The 23140-nt window shown below is 42.8% G+C and overlaps 2 protein-coding genes and 1 non-coding gene across 11 annotated transcripts in view; 1 reads left to right on the forward strand and 2 right to left on the reverse strand.

Annotated features, from left to right (window-relative positions):
* Positions 1 to 1433: 1433 nt before the first annotated feature.
* On the forward strand, positions 1434 to 21029 carry Nup54 (nucleoporin 54). 2 transcript variants are annotated; one of them, XM_052198183.1, is made up of 12 exons: positions 1490 to 1643; positions 5302 to 5385; positions 5474 to 5623; positions 8222 to 8448; positions 10921 to 11108; positions 12183 to 12379; positions 13776 to 13830; positions 14204 to 14297; positions 17115 to 17222; positions 19001 to 19120; positions 19389 to 19499; positions 20438 to 21029. In XM_052198183.1, exons 1-12 carry the CDS (start codon positions 1577 to 1579, stop codon positions 20564 to 20566), a joined length of 1530 nt encoding a protein of 509 aa, XP_052054143.1. In that variant the 5' UTR covers positions 1490 to 1576; the 3' UTR covers positions 20567 to 21029. The 2 variants fall into 2 exon arrangements, with proteins under 2 accessions (XP_052054144.1, XP_052054143.1); XM_052198184.1 differs by lacking the exon at positions 8222 to 8448 and having other exon boundaries at positions 1434 to 1643.
* On the reverse strand, positions 6425 to 6568 carry LOC127696891 (small Cajal body-specific RNA 4). Its single transcript, XR_007980340.1, has one exon. It is a non-coding gene; the product is annotated as a small Cajal body-specific RNA 4 (non-coding RNA).
* A 1450-nt stretch (positions 21030 to 22479) lies between the features above and the next one.
* Positions 22480 to 23140, reverse strand: part of Art3 (ADP-ribosyltransferase 3 (inactive)) — an 88454-nt gene continuing 87793 nt past the window's right edge. For all 8 annotated transcript variants that reach the window (XM_052198189.1, XM_052198193.1, XM_052198192.1 and 5 more), the window contains one exon: positions 22480 to 22862. In XM_052198189.1, the coding sequence (XP_052054149.1) occupies positions 22732 to 22862 (131 nt within the window). In that variant the 3' untranslated portion in view covers positions 22480 to 22731. The remainder of the gene's footprint in view (positions 22863 to 23140) is intronic.

Genomic DNA, 23140 nt, shown 5'->3' on the forward strand with positions numbered 1-23140 from the left:
GCTGGCTGGCCAGTCTTGCCAAATTGATGAGCCCTAGATTTACTGAGAGACCTTGTATCAGAAAATAAGTAAATGAGGAAGAGACCCACGTCAATCTCTAGCCTCCGGGCACGTGTGCACATTTGTGTGTGTATATACCCTCCCCACACATGCATGTGTTCTCTCTCTCTCTCTCTCTCTCTCTCACACACACACACACAGTGGGGCAAAGAGGCTCCTGAGAAAACTAAAACTAGATCTACCACATGACCCAGCTATGTCTATAAGGACTCTAAGTTAGCCTGTCACAGAGACAGCTGTATACCAATGTCTACTGAAGCACTAGTCACCATCGTAACAAATCCTAGCTGCCTATAACAACAGATGGATCAGAAAAGGTGGTGTATACACTCCAAAGAATTTTCAGACCTAAGAAGGAAGTTACGTCATTTGCACAAAACGGAATATGATTGGAGATAAACATTATTAACTGAATTAAGCCAGTCACAGGACAAAATTTCATTTATGACTCCTAGGTTTAATTAAATACATAAAATCATATATATGGCATCGAAAGTAAAATAAAGCTAGGGAAGTAATGGGGGAGAGGGGGAGAAGGAAGAAAAAAAATTTAATGACTTTATTTTATGTATGTAAGTTCACCATTGCTCTCTTCAGACACACCAGAAGAGGGCATCAGATCCCATGACAGATGGTTGTGAGCCACCATGTGGTTGCTGGAAATTGCCAGGACCTCTGGAAGAGCAGTCTTGACCTCTGAGCCATCTCTCCAGCCCCACAGTAAATATTTTTAAAAGAAAGAAACAGATGGGGCTAGGTAGAGAAAAATCTTGTATGAAACTAGACTCCGGGATGGCTTTGGGGATGCTGCTTAGCAACTCTGATCCTAAGTCCTCCCACCTCACCTGTGCAAACTAATCAACCATACAGTCTTCTCTATGAGGTTGAGTTAAATGTTCCCCAGACGTGAGATGCAGGGCACAGGTTTTACTAGTTAGAGAGCTCCTTTGCTTCATTCGGGACAGACCCTCCCTCTTGTCTAATGAGAATAACGGTAAACTGTCTGAAACACAGCTGGGGATTAAGAGAATTATGCAAAAACGATTACTAGCGTGCACGCCCCAATGTTAACACACGTGTTACCGCCAGTGCCGTGCGTTCTCTATCAATCACTCTTGAATGCCTCTTTCTCAACTGCTCAGACCTCATTTCCTCCGGGCAGGACCGCTCCGCAGAGGTAAGGGCTGCACCTTCACGCGGTCTCTGCACCCTGCCACTTCTCTAACTCGGCCTCAGAGAGCCAACGGACGACACCCCACGTCCAACTTCCCATCATCTCCCGTTGCTGTGACGTCCCACACCACGTGAGGCCACAACACACCCCCGGAAATGATCAAGGGGAGGCGTTCCCGTTCCACCCACTCCATTCTCGGTTGGTTCCTGCTTGCTCTGCTTAGGTCAGGAAGGAGGCGGAACTAATGGTGCAGGCTGGCGTTTCCCAGCCGGACGGAAAAGCGGAGAGCACTGGGCAGCGCGCCGCGGGAGCCGGGGACCATCTAAGTACTGCTCCCGCGACATGGCTTTCAATTTTGGGGCTCCTTCGGGCACTTCGGGCACCTCTACAGCCACCGCGGCACCGGCGGGTGAGTCAGCCCTGGACCTACCTTCTTCCTCCAAGCCTTGGGCCCCCCCCTCGATCCGATCTGTCCGGTTGGGGGTCCCGGGGTTGCCCTGGCACTCGGGACACCTTGGGGGCATTTGGAAAGGGCGGGCGGCGGTGGGAGGGCCGCGGGCTGCTCAGGCTCGGCCTGGGGCTTGCGCAGCACGCTCATCCCGCGTGGCTCGGCCGCTGCGTTACTTCCCGCCATTGGGATGTCCGGCCGGGAGAGGCCGGAGGCTACGCCCCTCTCCCTTCCCGGGACCCGCCGTCCCCTCGTTCGCTTCAACCTCCCGGGCCAGGCTGGTAATTCTGGAGCCAGGCTGCCCGCAGCTCCCTGTGTCCCTGCCCCTGCCCGGGGGGATACTCGGCCCCCCGCCCCTGGTGTCCTTTCGCTCCTTCTGTCTGTCCCCACCTTGACTTTCTTCCCCTGATCCGGTGCAGGTCAGGTTTGTTCCCGCTGTGAAACCTCTTGTTGATTCTTATAATTTTTATCTTGCTTTCTTTTCCTTTTCTCTTCCCTTCCTCTGACCTTTTCATTTTTTTGTTTCTCTGCCTCCATGTCTATCAGGATTTGGTGGGCTTGAGACTGCCAACTCCACCGCCAGTGGGTTTAATTTTGGGGGTTTCGGATTAACCGCTAACCCTGCAGTGAACTTTAATATTGGGAATTTCGGTGTCTCTACCACCTCGGCGACTCCGTTCAATTTTGGTAACAGTCTGGCGAGTGCAGGTAGATACTGGGGTCATGTGTGTAACGAGTATCGGGGGTTGGAGTCCAAGAATGTTCCTATGTTCCTAGAGTTTGGGGGAAGAAATGGCGCTTGTCTAATAGGGATCAATCTTAAGATCAATTCAAATATATTTCAAGTTTTGACTGCTTTAAAAGATGTGGCTTTTGGAAAGCCTTAAAGAGTTAGAATGCTCCTTTGTTGGATTTTCATTTAATCATACAGAGCAAAGCTTCAAAATAAGTTGGCTATGGGGTGAATGTCTTTTAAATCATTAGCTTTAGCATAAGCTCAGCGTTTCCCTGGGATTCTTGGACTCCTGCAGTCATTTTCCATTTTTTATACATATTTCATCGGGATTTCATCTTATTGTCCTTGTGTTTCCAAAGAGAAACAAGTCTTATACGAACAGCAGTTGACCTGTCTTGTTATTCAATCTGTATAACAGTGTTTTTCTAACATCAGCCCAACATAATTAGGATGTATTTCTACGAGATATATAATTGTAGAAAGAATTGCAGATTCTTTGCTGGATTTTTGGGAAATTCTCCCTGAGTAGTTTAATTTGCCAGATGACACTGAGTTTTAAAAAGTTGGCTTGGCATCTTTTACATTCAAAAAGAGGATGATAAAAGTTTTCCTTTTTTTTTTTTTTAAATCTGTGGATTGTTTGAAGATGACTAATATTTTCCAGAACACAGATGTAATGGGTGTGTATGTCCCAATTTAAGTTAGGCTTATGTGAGCACAATATATGACCCTTAGAAAAATCTTGATCCTCAGCTGCTCGTATATGAATTTATTGTCCATAGTTTATGTTCTGTTCAGCCGGCTCCTGCCCATGCCAATTATATGCATTTGGTAAGCATTACTTCTAAACTTACTTGGAAAGTCGAGGTTTTGCCCATTCACCGGGTTTTACATTATGTCCCCTTATCCTCTCAGTTGAAAATAATGTGAAAAATACTTGGGTATTCCAAAGATAAAGCGACTCATTGAGAAATATTAGAATGGTAGCACCACCCTTGGTGTGTTTATGTTTCCTAGTTTGCTTAAAATTGGCACTGGGCAAAACAAACCTTATTTTGAAATTTATGTTTCAGAATAAAGCAAACCATATAGTTTAACAGCAACAAATAAACCTGTTTGTATTTGCTTGATTTCATGTCCATTTGAAGTTGTCGCTGTTTTTATGAATTGTACAAATATAAGTGTGTTTTGACTGTTTTCAAATATATTAATTAACTGCCTTCAGGAAAGACCTTTAAAAATTACATTTTTTGTATCCATATAGGACTAGAGTATTTTTGATAATTTGAAACATGACAAGATACTGACTAGCATTTTTATTGTGTAGCCAATTCGAATAACATAGTTATTCTTTAAAAGTAGGACATTTAAAAGGGCTCTAAAGACAGTATTTATTTTAGATGTTTCCTCAAAATGTTTAGCTGGCAGTATTTCAGTTGAATCTATGTTACATGTGTCCAGTTGCCTATTTAATAATTTTTAAAATCTGAATTGTATTGCTTAAGAGTACAGAGGTAGACCAGCACCACAAAATTGATTGAAACTAATTCACATTTTTTTTTATTTGGAATGGCATCTCACTGTGTAGTTCAGGGTCATTTAAAAGCTGTAATCCTCCTGCCTTAGCATCTCTCTCTATGGGGTTGCAGGCGTATGCTACCACACCTATCTTTGTTGCAATCTTGAAGAAGTTCTCTCATTACAAGAGATATAAGAGATTCAAGTTAGAATCTCTGGAAACTTGGAGCGTAACTCAATATTTAGAGTTCAAATGTTCGTTTTGAAAGTCTTTGGCACCTTCTTTATAACCAGATAACTGCTGCCAATACTTTATTTTAAATTAGGTTGGCATTTCATTCTATCCCTACATTGTTAAGATATACTAAGATTGATTTTTTTTTCTCTAGATTTAGTTAAAAATAAAACCTGTCGGGTTGCCACAGTGTGATGTGGGCCAGTGGTAGCCTGTGTCAATTGCCACAGTGTGATACAAGCCCATACAAGCCCATCCATGGTAGCCAAGGCTACCTTCTTTGCCATTACTCCACTTACTTCTTTCCTTCCTTCAAGAAAGACATTCTTATTTTATAGAGGTAAATATATTGGTATGTCTCCTTTGAAGACATAGTTGTTTCACACAGACTAAGGGGAAGTGTAAGCTAATGGAGAAGTTGTTTTAAGTCATGAAAATTACAGCTGAGAGCTGGCAAAGCCATGTGCTGCTGCCTTCATGTGCTTGGTACTGCCCTTAAACAATCGAACTCATTGTAAAGCAGCACAGGTGAGCCAGGAGGTTTGAAAAGAGTAGGCCCTAGCCGTGGATCAGGGTGGAGGACTTAGCCATTCGCTCAGTCCTTACCTCTGCAAACCCCCACAGGTTTTATGCAAAGGATCTACATTTCCTATTTTTGCTAGGGAAAGAGAGATGAGAGTGGTGACTCCCTCACACTTCTACAGTAGCCTTCTGGAGTCTAGAGACTGCTGTGTTAAGGAATCCACTTTAAACAGTTCCACTGTCAGTAAACAGTCTCATTAATTTTATTAATCTAAATTATGGACACTTGAATTTGTAATAGCTATTCTGAAAATAGATATATATCATTTCAGACTTGTGATAGAGTCATATTTTTTTCAGTCATGTTACCCCATTTAATTAAAGGGATATGTATTGCATTGTATTATTTCTATCTAAAACACTTGGGCATTTATTTCTTGTAATGCATTGACCTTCTGATTAGTAATGTAGGGTTTTTAATTTTTTTACTGATGTTGAAAAAAATTTTAGATCAATATGTCCTTTATATTTAGCTTAAGCAACAATTGAAGACACATTTCCCTCTGTGTGCATAAAAGGACCCTTATATTTTATCCGTTTTTAATTAGGTGGGTTTGGAGGATTTGGAACAACAACTACAACTGCAGGCTCTGCATTCAGCTTTTCTGCCCCAACAAACACCGGCAGTACAGGTAAGAGGCTGTCTTCAGTCATCTAGAGACGCAAATGTGGCAGAGGATAATGCTTTCAGCTTACTCAATTCTGATTTTTCATTGAAAGGCCTTCTCGGTGGCACTCAGAACAAAGGTTTTGGCTTTGGTACTGGTTTTGGCACAACGACTGGAACTGGCACAGGTTTGGGCACCGGTTTGGGCACCGGACTCGGCTTTGGAGGATTTAATACCCAGCAGCAGCAGCAGCAGCAGCCTTGTAAGTGGGATTTTATCTTCAGCCTTAAAATGTGGCAGCAACAGCGATGTCGCTTCAGATACAGATTGTCTCAGTTTTAAGGACTGTAAGTGTATTCCAAGAGTTCCAAAAGCTAATTCTCACACATAGCATGCTGAGAATTAGGAGAAAGACAGACGGACTGGCCTGGTTAGGGCTGTAAGGGCCCTGCCTGCGCTGGAAGTCATCCGATGAAAGCTATAGTGATTTCTATGTAGGGATATAGTTTATTAGATTATATACATGGACACGCCCTTGTCGTGCTGAGGCAGATCCCGAGCAGACTCCACGCCTCCCCTACAGCACTGCTCCATGGGACAAGCTGTCCCGTCTTTCAGTCTCTCCCCTTCCTTTGTACTTCCGCCATTCTCGAATGTGAGCACAGTGTGAGCAGAACTCCATCATTTTGCATCTTAGATCTCGGCAGCCTTCTTTTCTAGGATTACTTCGGGTCTTTGTCTTTCAGGTTTTCTGTTTGTACTTTGCTGAAGTCGTTCTTGTATAGTTAACATAATCTTTAATACATAGATATATCATCTGTATCGCCTAATTGTTGGGGGATGTTCAGTGTTTTATTTGCAAGACTGTGTCATAGGATATCCTTTATCATGCGATTGTATAATATCTAAATATGTGGCTTTGTAATGATGCTAGCAGCCATTAGTAATCACTACTTAGATGAGTTAATTTATTATAGATTTAGAAGTAGTGTTCTTTTGTTCATTTGTTGGATTCATCTGTAAAGAACTTTACCTCACCTGTGTGGTTTTGTTTTGTTTTTTTTAATGTTAGATAATACAGTCAGCCTGTGATTTTTTTTTTTCTTCCCCCCCTCCCCCATAAGGGCTTGTCTCTCCAACCCTTTGTTCCTAGGAGTATATCATCAAAATCTTGCTTCATCAGACTCAGTCTTCTGGGTCCTTTGTTTTTTAAAGTTAGGCTGTTAGGCATTTAAAGTTTGCTTGTTATGTACTTTGGCTCATTGAGTCTTCTGGAAGAGCAGCAAGCACTCTTAGCTGCAGAGAACTGCCTGGTTTAGTTCATTCACTCAGTTATAATTGGATTATTTGCTTGACTTTTATTTTAATGTTACAAGTTTTTAGTATATATTTTTAAATGTGAATAATTTATTGGATCAATTACTACCAAAGATATTCTTCTATTCTATAGGTTGTCTTCACTATTGTAGTTATTTTTGCTATACAGAAGATTCTTAATGTCACAGAATCTCGCTTGTCAAATTTTATTTGTCTGAGTGTGTACACATGTGGAGGTCTTCCTTAGTCAGTCTCTGCTTTATTTTTTGAGAGCAAGTCACTGGAGTTGCAATATGGTGAATTGGTTAGACCACCTGGCCAGCTAGTTCTGAGCTAGTCTGCCTCCCTGTACCCTGGGCCACAGTGTGTGCTGCTGCGCATGCGTGCGTCCTCGGGTCTGCGGCAGCCCCCTTATCACCGAGCCAGTCTCCTCTGCCTGCTTGCACCTAACTGCAGACCTGGAGACTGTTCCCTTACACTGTTGATCCCTATTGACAGTTACGGGCTAATTTATCAACTTTAGGCGTAGGCTGATGTTTGCTAACTGATTGCTTCCTAGTTCGTCTCATCTATTCCAGTATGATTTAGTGAGGGCCTCTGCGTCTTTGCTCTTTACTGAGCACTCTTGACTTTTGTCTTAGGTGAGACCTGGTTGTTCCCTGGACATAGTGTTATTCCTTTGCTCTTTTCTTTTTCCTTTTTTTTTTTTTTTTTTTTTTTTGATTTTTGTTTTTTTTCAGGACAGGGTTTCTCTGTGTAGCCCTGGCTGTCCTGGAACTCACTCTGTAGACCAGGCTGGCCTCGAACTCAGAAATCCGCCTGCCTCTGCCTCCCAGAGTGCTGGGATTATAGGCGTGCGCCACCACAACCCGGCTTTCTTTTTCCTTTTTGAGAACAGGGTCTTATTCTGTGGCCTAGGTTGGCCTGGAATCACTATGTAGCTCAGGCTGGACATAAACTCTGGCAATCACTCTGTTTTCAAGTGCTAGCTAGCATTACAAGTGTAAAGTACCACACATGGTTGAGCATGCTGTTTTCTGTTTAACCCTCTCAGACACAATTTGAAGAGGAAATTTGAATTGCGGTACTGTTTTGTTTTAAAGCCCCGCTTGGCCGAGATGCTATCAGCTGCACTGTCTCTGAAGCACCTGGTCCCTGTCTGCTGGCTCTGACCATATTTCATCAGTCTGATCCTTTTTTTGTAACTGTGCTACCTTTGGGTTATTGTAGCATCTGTGTTAGCCATGCGCTCGTCCCTGTACTCCAGAGGGTCCATTGTGCTTGAGAACACCCACAGCTGTTCTCCTTTCACTGCCTTTCAGCCATTTCCAGGCTGGTCCTCTAACTTCCTCAGAGGCTTTCTGGACTACCAATACTCGTTGCTTTCCTTCTGTCCTGTCCTGGCTACAATCTCGCCCATATGTGAGATAATAGGGAAATCCGTTCCATGAGTTGCAGTATGGAAGTGGGAGAGTCGTTATTTTGCTTACCTTCCCTCGGGTCTAAGTGTTTTGGGCTTGTTTGTTTGTTTTTCCTGTTTAAGCTTTAGGCAGTCTCTTCAGTCAGCCTACACAGGCTCCTGCGCAGTCCAACCAGCTCATCAACACTGCCAGCGCTCTTTCTGCTCCAACACTCTTGGGGGATGAGAGAGACGCCATCTTGGCAAAGTGGAACCAGTTGCAGGCCTTCTGGGGAACAGGAAAAGGATATTTCAATAATAACATTCCTCCAGTGGAGTTTACACAGGAAAATCCCTTTTGCCGATTTAAGGTATCAGTTGCGTCTTTGATCTTCATTTAAAGAGTGAATATAAGATTAGATTAAATTGACATTAAATAGTTGTTGCTTGGTTTTTTTTTTTTAAGTATTTCTTGAGAGTGGTGAGATTATACTTTTTATCTTAAAATTACAAAAATTTGTAAACTTAAAGTGACTTTTGAAAACGTATTGTATATGATTCTAAGGACAGAGACAGAAGTTATTGGCATAGTGAGTCTCTTTGTGCACACCTGAATCTCGCTCTCAGGGGTGCACGGAGGACAGAAGTCAGTCATGTTCTGCTACAGAGCACGTCAGAAGCCAGCCCAAGCTACATTAGACCCTGCATCGAGTGGTGGAGGTGTGTGCGACCAAACCTGGTGGCCTCAGTTTGACACTCCCCAAACCACCTAGTAGGAAGAGACTGAGTCCCAAAGTCCTCTGACCTCCACCTGTGTGCCATGATGTGTCCCCTTAAGTTAATAGGAAAAGAGAAAACAGGAGAGGGGCCATGCTGTGCTTGTCCCCACTGTAGAGGTCTAGATGTGGTTGTGTTCGTCAGCACTGGTGGGGAGCGTGTGAAGCCCAGTCACTGCTGTTGTCAACAGCAATGGCTTGTCTCCCTGTTGTGCCTCCTCTTTGTGGGCAACAACCATGTTACTGAAATTTCACCTCAGGTAGTCTGCTTTTAGATAGTGGAAGCAGCATGTACACTTGCACTTGACTGTTTAATTTTTCTTTCTTTGCTTTTTGGAATACAAGTGGTCTTTCTTTCCTCCCCCACCTCCCAAGAGGATCTGTAATAGCTCTAAGCTGACCTTGAATGCACTGTGTAGCCAAGGCTAGCCTCAAACTCATGGTCATCCTACTTCAACCTCTTCCGAGTGTTGGGATTGGTTGTAGGGCTAGACCACCACAGTCAGCTGGGGATTCACTTGCCTTAGCAAATCAATATATTACAGTCAAGTTTATATTTCACCCTGCTTTTTTATTTTTCTTGGGGGTTGGGGTACTTAGGAATACAACCCAGACCCTCATGTCTGCGAGTCACATGTCCTGCCACTGAGCTTCCCTCCCGCCCTTAAGACAGAGAAGGAAGCGTTGCAGAGTTGAGATTTTTCAGATTTTATAATAGTTGTGTATATAATGAGATTTCCTGAGAACAGGACTGATCTAAACAGGGAACTAATTTACATGTATGTGCAGCCTAACAGTAATTTTATTCGTCATGTGCTGTGACCCAAGGTTAAGTGTAGAATTTTTTTACCTGGAACATCATATTAACATCAGAAAGTTTCAGAATTCGGAGCACTTTGTAGTTTTAGCTTTATGTATTAGGAATATTTAATTTGAGTATCATCTGAATGCATTACTTGAAAATTTTAATATCTTTGTTTAGCAATAAGATGTACTGTAGTAAATGTAGGTTGAAGTATCAGTTTAAATGTTTTATCTTTTCTTAAAGGTTGCTATGTAACATACATAATAAAATGTACGAATGAATAAACTTAAATACTTCTTTAAAAGTTGCATATATGGGGACTGGAGAGATGGCTCAGAGGTTAAGAGGATTGTCTGCTTCTGAGTTCGATTCCCAGCAACCACATGGTGGCTCACAACCATCTGTAATGAGGTCTGGTGCCCTCTCCTGGCTTGCAGGCATAAATGCAAGCAGAACACTGTATACATTATAAATAAATAAATCAGAATGGCACATTTAAGAAAAAAGTTGCTTATACATGGTAACAAAGGATAAAAAGTTCCTTTATATAAGCTATTTTTAGCAATGTGTAATTCTTCATATTAATATTATGTAGTCTTACTCAATATCACACTAATAACCTGTTTCAAGTTTTCTTATATGAACTCATAATAGACATTTTTTATATCATTAGTAATTTGATAATGTCATTGTACATTAAACATATATTTGTAAATTGTTTCTCTAAAATTTAGTTCATAACTCATGAGTCAGATCTCAGTGAAGTGAGTACGCTTGGTCCATCACTTCTGCAATTGTATTTATGACAGAGTTGTTTCGATGTATCAGAAACCCTCCCCATACATGAATATCAAAATCTTTCAGAGAATTTTTTGTTTGTTTGTTTGTTTGTTTTGTTTTTCAAGACAGGGTTTCTCTGTGTAGCCCTGACTGTCCTGGAACTCACTCTATAGACCAGGTTGGCCTCGAACTCAGAAATCCGCCTGCCTCTGCCTCCCAAGTGCTGGGATTACAGGCATGCGCCACCACTGCCCGGCTGAGAAAATTCTTTAATTGGAGAGGAAATTTTAGTTTCATTCTGTTCATGCTACTCTTGGGAAATGCAGTTTTGTCTATAACATGGGATATCCTCAGGTCAGAATGGAGGGAGAATAATTCCCTTCATTACCCTGTAGATCATTTTAGCAGATGCTAAGCTATCTATTAAACAGTTGGTATAATGTCTGTATATACTTTTGATATTTATGTTGTTTACTTCACAGGCTGTAGGTTATAGCTGTATGCCCAGTAATAAAGATGAAGATGGACTAGTAGTTTTAATTTTCAACAAAAAAGAAACAGATATTAGAAGCCAACAACAGCAATTGGTAGAGTCATTGCATAAAGTTTTGGGAGGAAACCAGACCCTTACTGTCAATGTGGAGGGCATTAAGACTCTACCCGATGACCAGTGAGTATACAAAACATGGGTTGTTCATCGTGGGCTTTGTTGCTGCTGAAACACAAATCTCAACAGAATGGTTTTTTAGGTGGTGATTATTACATATTTATAGAACTTCTGTGTGTGTGTATGTGTGTTTTTTAAGATTTATTTTATGTATATGAATACGCTGTAGCTGTCTTCAGACACATCAGAAGAGGGTATCAGATCCCATTACAGATGGTTGTGCACCACCATGTGGTTACTGGACTCAGGTCCTCTGGAAGAGCAGTCAGCAATCTTAACCACTAAGCCATCTCTCCAGCCCTATAGAACTGTTTAAAGTCCCCCCCCCCTTATTTTTAATTTCATAACCATTGCTAATTTGTAGAAGAGGAACAGCAGGGAGCATTGTGGCAGCGTGCAGATGACCGCAATAAGGTGTCGCTGGAACCTTATAAAAACTGACTCCAGTTTTTTGGTTAAGTTTTTGTTGCTGTTGGTTTTGGTGGGTTCAAGACAGTCTTGTTGTTTGGAGCTTGCTCTCTAGAAATGCACTCTGTAGCCCAGGCTATCTTAATACTTGGAGTGCTCCTCCAGCCTTTTCTCTGTGTTGGGATTAGAGACTCGGAACCAGGTCTGGCTTGATTCTGCTCCTTCGTGGACTGTGTGATTGCTCCGCTTCCTGGGCCCTTCTGCCACTTTAGTCCTGGCTGCAGTATACTTACGGTTAAATGACTTATGTTGCTAGTAATCCCCAGTGACTGACTCAGGTTACTTCCTGGTCTTGGTGGCAGCATAGCCCATAAGCTGGTGGCACAGCCATGAGAGAAAATAGTTGTAGAGATGGAGGTACAGCAGGACATAAGCATTTGATACAGAGCTATGCTGTTCAGCAAATCTTTTCAAAAAATAAATTCTTATTTACCTGCCTTACTTTGGCTTTTGTCATTTTAGTTGATTTACAAGTGTGCCTAACACCTGTAAGGTTTGCTTTCATGATCCCATTTCCATCCTTAGCCAGCAGTGCTTTAGAACAACAGTAAGCTGTGCTGGCTGTGGGTTATGGAGTCAGTGGGGTGTAAATCTGTTGTTTTCCTCCAGGACGGAAGTTGTCATTTATGTTGTTGAGCGATCTCCAAATGGCACCTCCAGAAGAGTTCCCGCAACAACACTGTATGCCCACTTCGAGCAAGCCAACATTAAAACCCAGCTGCAGCAGCTTGGGGTGACCCTTTCTATGACCAGAACAGAGCTGTCTCCTGCTCAGATCAAGCAGCTCTTACAAAACCCTCCCGCCGGTATGTGCTGGGGCCAGGGCTGGTTGGTGACAGGCACATGTCTGCTGATTTAGAATGTGTTCTTAAATATATATGTCTTAGTCAGGTGTAACTTTAAATTATATAGTTAATATGGTTATTAGAAATTTTAGGGCCGGGCAGTGGTGGCACACGCCTGTAATCCCAGCACTCTGGGAGGCAGAGGCAGGCGGATTTCTGAGTTCGAGGCCAGCCTGGTCTACAGAGTGAGCTCCAGGATAGCCAGGGCTACACAGAGAAACCCTGTCTCGAAAAACCAAAAAATCCCCCCACCACCACCAAAAAAAAAAAAAAAAAAAATGGAGATTTTAGGGAGTGATAAAAATAACCATCTACCTACAGGTAAGTCACTTGAGATGTTTTAGGTTTTTAATCTGTTTTACCTGAGCATTTAAGTAAAACTTAAATGCATTTGCACTTTAAAAAAAAAGAACTTAGCTATCGTAAGGTGACTGATAATTCTAGGTCATCTCCCTTCCTCCAGAAGCACTGGACTCTGCCGATCCGGGCCTGTGACTTTACATGTACATCACATTTCCATGTAATAGCAAAAGCGCTCTGCACTACACATTGCTGCCACCTGCCTTTTAGTTACAGAATTTCTTAGTATTTCTCATGTTAGTGTATTAAGATGAATTTTATTGTGAACACTATATAGTATTCATAGATTCTTTACTTAAATTCAGTATTATTTCTGGGCATTCACCATTCCAAACTAAGCAGTAGGTAGTGTCCAGGGAAGTTCCCCGTAGGACACGTGGGCAGGAGGCTTTTTAGAATAAGATCTATGGTAGCTGGGTATCGGGACCTTACCTGTACTCTCAGCCTTTGGGAGATGCGATGCAGAAGATCAGGAGTTTGAAGTCACTGTCTGGACTGCATAGTGAATTGAGGGCCAGCCTAGGCAATAGGGTGACACCGTCACTCCTCCCACACCACGAAGTTCACTAGAGTGAAATCCTGATGGTGAGATTTGAACTACTCTTAGGTTTGTTACTTTCTAAAAATTTATTTGTAAGTGTGAGGTAATGTTTTTTTCTCTCTTCCTCTTTGTCCCAGCAACACAGTAGTTAAAGAATTAATATTTAGTCTAAATTTTCCTGGTGACCAGGTTGAATGTCTTTTCACTCTTGTCTGTGACTAGCTTTGGCTTCTTTCCTGTGTGATTTGTTGTGGGCTTTGTGTGTTCTGGTTCCAGAGGAATTACACAGTCTGCAGATACTTGCTTTCAGTCAGTATTTATAAAATTTGCAATGATTTTTTAAAAAGTAATTTATCCAGCTTCTGAACTCATTGTCTAATTTTAAGAAAGCATTTCCCATACAAATATAAACACAGAAAATTATGTGTTCTAAAAGAATATATTTGTGTGTGGCAGGTGTTGACCCTATCATTTGGGAGCAGGCCAAGGTGGACAACCCAGACTCTGAGAAGTAAGTGTGCCGCCCATTTATTTTATGTGCACCCTGATCCTTACCGGGAAGGAAGAAAACACATGTGGGCAGTTGGTTGTAGTCTTGCATTCGAAGGGAGTCCTTTTGTTTGCTTTTTTAAAACAGTTCTACTATGGTAAGGCAGCGTGCTGAGGGAAACCAGGGGTGGAGAAGTCTGAACTCTAGCCACCTGCTACACTTGCTTGTATAATGCAAGCCTCCTTCATAAAATAGGGAGGCTGAGGCAAGTAGTGTGGATGCTACTGTTCTCAATGCCTGGGTTGAGAAATTCATCATAAAATTGCATGACGTCTATTATGAAATACATCGTTAGCTTTAGTAATGCATTCTGAAAAGTGACCTTGCATTTCAGGTTAATTCCTGTACCTATGGTAGGTTTCAAAGAATTGCTTCGAAGACTGAAGGTTCAAGACCAGATGACCAAGCAGCATCAGACCAGACTAGATGTAAGAAGTCACTTTTTGTCTTCTGTCTTGAGAGTGGAAAAGGAAATAGAGTTTGAGAGACTTTTACTGAGTGTGGGGAGCCAGTCCACTGCAGGCCGCAGGCCACAGTCCACTGCAGGCCACAGGCCACTGCAGGCCACAGGCCACTGCAGGCCACAGGCCACTGCAGGCTGCAGCTCTGCAAGCCTTCCTTTCCTGTGGCAGGGATGCCCCTCCTGCCACAGGCCTTTTTAAAATTGTATGTGTATGACTTTACCTACATAGATGTCTATACACCACATATTGTGCAGTACCCTCGTAGCCATAAGAGTGTGTCAGATACCCTGGAACTGGAATTCAATCTGGGTGTTAGTGTGGAATTGAACCTTAGTCCTTTAGAAGAACAGCCAGTGTTCTTAACATCTGAACGAACTCTCCAGCCCCATAAATTTGATTTGACATATTTTATGAGCTTAAATTTATAGCCTAGATTCATTCAAGGTCACATTTGTTTTTTTATCCAACTATTTAGTAGACCCAATCTTGATTAACTTCTAAAATCAAATGAGACCCAGTGTACTGCAGGTGTTCTGACTGGGCTCCATATTCTATTCCTTTATATGCAGCTCCGATTTCATAAGACAGGGGAGCAAGCTTACTGTTTATGAAGCCATTTTTAATTGTCAGGTGGTTCTGTGAGGGCAGTTCTAATCTGATTGGTTTATGCAGCCACTGTGCTTCTGGGAACACCCGACAAATATTTATACATAATTATTATTCCTTCTCAGCATTTCTTTGTCTAAAAATTCCATATGGTTTCTCTTATGGCAGACTTTCTAGACACTTTATTATGTTAGGCTGCACACACTGAATTCAAGAGTATCACCATTACAGTGAACTTCTAGCTTCAAATGCACTACATAGCCAAAATTACCTTGAACTTGTGATTCCTCTGCCTCCACCTCCCAAGTGCTGGGATTATACGTCACTATACCTGGACATTTGAATCTCTATATTAAGTCATTTCATCTATGAATAATATTGAGGCTGTCTATGCCCTTTAAACTAGTTTTAAGATATTCATTTTTTTTAAAAAAATCAAATACATTCTGGCCGGTTCCCAGATTTTTAATAAATGTGTATGATGAGCACAGAAACCTAATTTTGTCCTGTGTCTTCATAATGTCTTGGTGTTTCATTAAAGAGGAACGAAGCCAGGCCTGGTGGGACAGGCCTGTGCTCTCACTTAGGTGGGAGGCTTAGGCAGGAGGAGCGAAAGTTCAAGGCCACAATGGCCTGCAGAGTTTAGGTCCACGGCTGACCTGGCCAGCGTAGTGAGAGCTTGTCTCAAGAAGTAAAGGGGCTGGCGCATGGAGCTCTGTGGGAGAGCACTCGGGTTGAATATGGTAGGCCTTAGGTTTAGTCCCCAGTGTGTCCCAGTGTCCCACCCCAAAAGTGTGGTCTGCAGGGGGATGAGGGGAGCACACTGAAATGCTTCGTACAGGTTTTTTTGTTGTTGTTCTGTCTTCAACACTCCAGTGGCATAGAAATGAATTATGATCAGGACACCTGATTGGAATGCTTTATAGATCATAGCCGCTGGGAAGTAGTGCTATTGTGAACGTACTGAGCAGTATGACCTGATTTCAGTCCCCAAAGCCCACATGAGAAAACCAGGCCTGATGATCCTGTAACCTCGGTGAAGGGAAGCAGAGACAGGCAGGCCTCTGAAGCTCACTGTTCTCTCAGACCTGTGAGAGTTCTTCCATCTCAAAAAATAAAACACCACACCCAGGGTTGTATCCTGGCTTCTATACAAGCATGTGCATTGTAGTCAAAGAAAACTTGTGTGCACATACAACTTAAACCTCCCCTGTTAAGATTAAGATGGCATAGGGCAGGCTGGAGAGATGGCCCAACAGTTAAGAGCACTGACTGCTCTTCCAGAGTTCCTGAATTCAATTCTCAGCAACCATATGGTGGCTCACAACCACCTGTAATGGGATCTGATGCCGTCTTCTGGTGTATACTCATACACATAGGATAAATCTTTAAAAAAAAATTAATCATACTTTCTTTAAAAAAAAAAAAAGACAGCATAGGGCGAAGTAAGGAGATTTTAGGCCAGACAGAAAAACGTCACTAACCAGAGACAAGAAACTATTCACTTTTAGGAATTTCTCATTCCCCTTTCTCCCCACTCCGATCAATCGGCCCTCCAAGAATTCTGTGCCTGTGTGTGTGGAACACAGGCGCGCTGGCCTCCCAGCCCTGCCAGCTTCAAACTAGCTGCCCGCTGAGCTAAGCCTGCCCACGTTGCCCTCACACCTGAACGCTTTCCATTCAGACATGGTTATTGGTTCTATTCCAAAATAGCACTCAAAGTCCCTGATTTCTGAAATGTTACTGTTTTTACAGTATATTGCCTCATCACTAAATTTCTTAAAGCTCTAAAGAAATCTTTGAATAATACCTTTTTTTGATATGTAAGAGAAGGAAACACAGGATTATGGGGCTGAATAAGGCTCAGCAGTCAAGAGCACAAACTGCCACAGGGGAGCTTCATGGCTCCACCTCCAGGGGAACCAGGATCCTCTCTGGACTCCAGTGCACTCCATACACATATATACAAGGAGAAAGAATATAAAAAATAATAAAATGCAGAATTAAAGATAGTTATATTTTTGAGAGATGGATTGCAAGGTTATCTTGGAATTAGGCTTTGACATGTGGCTGTGCCTATTAAATAGAGATGTATCGCTAGGTTATCTCAGAATTGGGCGTGGACATGTGAATGTGCCTATTACATAGTGTTGTATACTTTATTTCTTTCAACAGATCATATCTGAAGACATTAGTGAACTGCAAAAGAATCAAACTACAACTATGGCCAAAATAGCACAATACAAGAGAAAACTGATGGATCTCTCTCACAGAACCTTACAGGTTATAATTGGAGTTCCCTTGATGTTTTTAAGATGTTTTCTATGAAATATGGCTCAAATAAGGAATTTTTTAAGTAGGAAAAAGACCCAGAAGTTTGGGGGGGGGCGGGGAATCATATAGGTAGGAGGTGGGAGAAAAGTATTCTAAAGTTCACTTCTTCTGACAGGTTACAAGAAAAGGTAGGAAATCACCCATTCCTGGTTTCAGAAAGTAGAGAACATTTTGATTGCCAGGAAGGAGCATGTGACTGTGTATTGATGATTAGAACCAGTTAGCAGTGTTATTAGATAGAAGGAGATAACAGTAAAACCCGCAATCATCAACTGTCGTGACCAAGTGCTGCATGGCAGGAGGTGTTGAAGGCACACACGCAGAAGCCGCTGCAGCACAGAGAAATTCAGATAGGCCTGAGCACCGAGAGGGCGGGAAGCCAGCGATGGATGGATGGGTTCAGGGGACAGCGCGAGGACTGAAAGGCTGTCTGTGGAAGACTACCAAAGATCGTCATCTCAGAGCGGGCCACGATCAGACCAGCTGGCCTAAATACACAGACCTGAGTAATAGAAGATGCTAAAGCAGTTTTCAGATTTGGAACCTAGGAAAGATAGGTGATTTTCTAACACATAAAAATTACCAAAAGTCATGTATGTCAAAGTGAAGAAATCAGTAACTGAAGCAGGAAGAAGAGCTGCTAAAGACCATGAGCACACCCCATCTCATTGTTGAAATGAATTTGTAACTACTAAAAGGCTAACTCTCGATACTTGAATCTTTCTGAGGAAATAGAATGATGGCTTCCTTTTTTCTCTCTCTTTGAAGAGGTCCATTGAGATATAATTCCCATACCACATATTTAACCCACAGAGGTCTATCTATCGCCCGTGAGTCTTCTCAGCTTGGATGTCCCTATGACCCTGCAGAGAATCCCAGGCCTCCGGAGCCTGTCACCTTAGCCCACATCTGCTGGCAGACTTCCGTCAGTGCCTGGTGCATATTTAACATGGACAGATAGATGCTCTCGTGCCTGGAAAGCTAGAAACTTCACGTTGAAAGTGACTTAGGTCTGGATGTTGTAGCCTGCCTATGAGTGCCGAGTACTCTGGAGATGGGCAGGAGGGTCGGGGTTAAAGGTCACCCACAGATCAGGCTTCAGGCCACCTTGGGCTACTTGAGACCTTGCCTCAAAACAAATGATTTTTGTTTATCTTTTTCAATATTTGAGTTCAAAAAAGGTAAATTCATAAACAGCATTGATTTGTTTGTTTGTTTTTGTTTTTTGTTTTTCGAGACAGGTTTTTCTGTGTAGCCCTGGCTGTCCTGGAACTCACTCTGTAGACCAGGCTGGCCTCCAACTCAGAAATCCACCTGCTTCTGCCTCCCAAGTGCTGGGATTACAGGCGTGCGCCGCCACTGCCCAGCGCAGCATTGATTTTTAATTGTGCTTTATATAAAGATATTTTCTATGACATGAAAATCTAGTTGGAATGTAAGCATACATGTAAAGTCGCTTTCAAGAATAAGCAGAAAGCACTTGGAGGTTTTTAAAAATGTTTTGGGGTTTCAGTATTTGTTGGAGGCAGGGTCTCAGCTATGCAACATAGACTAGCCTGGAACTCTCCTTGTTCCCCAGGCTAGCCTCAGATTGGTGACCCTCCTACCTTAGCCTGCCAAGTGCTAGGATTTCAAAGCACACTGAATTAGTTTCAAGGCAATTTTCAACAGCAAGTCCATAATGGCTTTTTTGAAATGTTCTACTAGATGGTAACTGTCTTCTACAGGTCCTAATCAAACAGGAGATCCAAAGGAAAAGTGGCTATGCCATCCAGGCTGAGGAAGAACAGTTGCGGGTTCAGCTCGATACTATTCAAGGGGAACTGAATGCGCCCACTCAGTTCAAGGTAAGCGCTTCTAAGTCTGCGCAGCCAGAGCTTGTTTAAGGCGGGTCAGTACAGTCGTCCCATCACACAGGAGTTCTGTATTGGGTTGTGGTCTTAAGCATTTGGTCGCATTAATTAGAACTCCCTAAAATAAATTCTCAGTCATGGTTCCTTTGGCTTGTATAAATGCTTCAAATCAAAGAAATAGGAGCTTGAACAGACGATTTAGGGGCAGCTGTGATTGCCCCTAGCTGCTGTTAGCCTTTGTTTCTGACTCGCTCGCTTTCAGGGTCGGCTGAATGAGCTGATGTCCCAGATCAGGATGCAGAATCACTTTGGGGCTGTGAAATCTGAAGAGAAGTATTACATAGATGCAGACCTACTACGAGAAATCAAGCAGGTGAGTGTGAGTTCACAGCTCCGCATCCATCCATCAGGGTGGCCTGTTCAGCAGCAGAAGTCCTCATTTAGGAGACTGTAGGGCAGTCATAACATTCAGGCACCTTTAAGTAACAAAAATAGAAAAACCTTGCTTCCTCAAAAAACTAAAAGTAGAATTACCATGTCATCTGGCAGTTTTACTTCTTATTTTTGAGAGACAAGGTCTCCCTGTGTAGCCCAGGCTGGTCTAGAGCCTGCTATGAAGACTTAAAGTTGGCCTTGAACTCCCAGAAATCGGTCTGTCTCTGCCAAGTGAGTGCTGAGAGACTCAAGGGACGTGCGACCACGTCCACCCAGTTCTCCTGTGGATGTATACACCCAAGTAGTTGAAAGCAGGTGTCTGCAGAGACATTTGTACACCTATGCACATGTCCACAAAGTGGGGTGCTCCTAAGAGGAGGAATTCTGACATATGCAGCAACATGGGTTGAAATACGCGGTCATCCAGGGACAAGTGTCTGATTCCCCTTCCTGTGACACAGTGACAGATGGCCAACAACGTGGAAATACCTAACATCTCTGTACACTAAAAGTGGTCCACATATTGTTACTCCCATAAGGAGCCGGGCATCCCTCAGATTGTCTAGGTAATGGAAGTGCCAGGCTGTAGGTAGGCAGTGGCAGTAAAGGTAAGTCTCAGGCTTCTCCGGATCCTCTCAGGTGCAGTCATCGAGATCCACAATGATCTCCATGTGTATAAAGTTGAGAAGCTGGGACTGGGGATGTAGCTCAGTTGGTACAAAGCCTGCTAGATTCAAGCCCCCCCACCACATCAGTGGTAGTGTACACCCATAATTCAGCATCTGGGAGGCTGGAGTTACTAATTCCGTTATTGTGAGTAGCTTGCACTTTCACAGAACTGTGCGCTCATGTTTTATTTTCTTGAATTCATTCTAGCATTTGAAACAACAACAGGAAGGCCTTAGCCACTTGATTAGCATCATAAAAGACGACCTAGAAGACATAAAACTGGTGGAACACGGCCTGAATGAGACCATCCATAGCAGAGGCGGTGTCTTTAGCTGACCGTTTACAGACTTGGTCCAGAGGTTTATAAATACATCTTCTTGCTACATCGAGCCTTCTTTACGGTGACCTGCTGACAAGAAGAAGGGTCCTTTTCCTCACTGGGATGTTTGAGGCTCCTCAGAAATTACTGTACATTAAATCTGAAATGGTCACCACAAAGCTCTTCAAAGAGAATCTTTGAAAAGTTTATATCTAAAAGCTGTATTTACTTAAAAAAAAAAAAAAAGTATTACCCAAAGCATCCACTGTTGTTCATTTTATGACATCGTTAGCGTGGTCACGGAGCCAGGTGGTGATTCTCCATTCTCCTTGGCACAGCACAGAGTGAGACCGAGCTATTGCCCACAAACACGAACTGTAATTCTGTGCCTGCTGGAGGCTGTGCTTCAGTCTAAATGCGTTTCGGCTTTTATATCTGTGAAATCAGCTGTGGGGAGTAAAAAAATCCCAAAGTATTTAATGATTTGTGTGGCTTTCCTTTTGTTCTAGAAAGACTTGAAAATATATTTTTATATTATTTTACTTATTTAGAACTTACAGAAAATATCTAACCAATTAGGATATAACAAAATCACTTTTGCAAGTTTTTTTTTTAATTTTTATTTCTAAAAATGAAATCCATAAAATAAATTGTTAATTTGTAATTTTATGTAATTCAGTCTGGTGTTTTATTTAAGGACTTGTCCATACTGACATAAGGTGACTAGGGGTTAGGAAATGAAAGCTATCATCTAGGGTGAAGAGTTCCCTCATTTCTTAGCATCTGAAAACAATGGCTGAGTCTAACAGCATCATGACATTCTTCCACAGTGCCAGCTTTAAATACAGCTTCTGACTGCAAAATGTCCTTGGGCTGTGGCTGGTCAGCGTCTCTCCAACGCTGTCAGTACGTTTGTGCTTCTCTGTGTTACTTTGGCTTGCACTGAGGGGTTATGAGAGAGCACTGTGAATCCTGTTGTCTTACCCGGAGTGCTGGGTGAGTAGAATCCGGAAGCACAAGACCTTACATTGTAACGTCTGTTCTTGTTACATTGTGAAGAATAGAGACTAAAAAGCTGCTCTCCGACTGCTAGGATTTTGTCGTTGTTGCTGAGTTTGTGCCGTGCAAATGTAACATCACTTTCACCTGGGTGGTTTTGTTTTCACTCTTTCTTCCCTGCTTGTTGCAATTCCAGTGGCCCTTTTTTTCTTTGCATGAGTTTGTTATCACGTTGGCTCAGAAGATAGCCTGCTCTCGTCAGAAGATAGGCCTGCTCTCTCAGAAGATAGGCTGCTCTCTCAGAAGGTAGGCCTGCTCTTGTCAGAAGGTAGGCCTGCTCTCTCAGAAGGTAGGACTGCTCTCTTAGAAGATAGGACTGCTCAGAAGGTAGGCCTGCTCTCTCAGAAGGTAGGCCTGCTCTCTCACAAGATAGGCTGTTCTCTCAGAAGGTAGGCCTGCTCTCGTCTTCGGAGCCATGTGCAGATGCTCTGCACACCCTCTGTAGGCAGCTGAACACTTACCAGCGGGGACAGCTGGTGAGGGAGCGCATCTCCCTTTCAGGTACCACGTTTGGATGTTGCTAGGACAATGGAGGCGTGAGCCATCCTGCCTAGTTCATTTGATAAGGAGGAAAGAAAGAAGGCAGAAATGCACAGAAGCAAAGTAACAGCTTTCCTGAAGCAAGTGGGAGCAAGGGGTCCCAGAGCTGGGAGTCTTACCGGGTCCCTGAGTGGCTCCTGCCCCCACTTCCCTGCCAGCGTTGTCTGCTGGAACAAGAGGCTGCCAACCAGGAGCTCGCTGTTACTTTCCCTGTCTGCCCATTTACTTGAAGTTTGATTCTTCACCTGTTGATTCTGGCATGAAATTCATATTAATCACTAACATTAGTAATAGACTTTTAATATTTGAAAACTACAGGAAAACATTTTAGTAAACTTAAACTTTTTATTGAATCCGATCAAGAGTATACAGCTTTGGGATTTTTGCAATCCTAAAATTAATACAGAAATGAAAAGTTAATTCTATGACACTCTCTGGGCCAGCTTTTTAAATTGTAAAACAAGGAACAGATAATACAGTTCTTCTTTTATACAGTGAGTCTGTCCACGAAGAACTACATTTTTTTCTCTTGACCTCCTGTGGGATCCCCATAGCATCTTGCAGATTAAGATAGCGTTTCAAGCTATAGCGCGATGCCCTTTACAGCAGAAGCGATGAGTAAAACGGTGGATGCTGTGGCTGACGGAAGGAGTATATTGCCAGCGGATGCAGAAGGATGGGATTTCGGACCTGGAACTGGAACCGGACCAGGAGCTGTTAAAAAGAACACAGTGGAGGCACATCACTCTGGTCTGTGTGGGAGTCCTGCACCTAGACGCAGCGCAGCCGTGTGAGCAGCAACAGCCCGGACGGATCACAAGCCTTCTGAGACACTCCGCCGGGCACGTGTCCCACACACATGCAGCAGTACGGTTTCAGGCTACGCCTCCAGATGTCTCATCGGGACAGAATTCACTTTTTTTTTTTACAGGCAGGCAAGACTATTATTATTATTATTATTATTATTATTATTATTATTATTAATGTCTCAT

This window comes from Apodemus sylvaticus, chromosome 11 (assembly GCF_947179515.1).
Source record: "Apodemus sylvaticus chromosome 11, mApoSyl1.1, whole genome shotgun sequence".
Taxonomy (NCBI): domain Eukaryota; kingdom Metazoa; phylum Chordata; class Mammalia; order Rodentia; family Muridae; genus Apodemus; species Apodemus sylvaticus.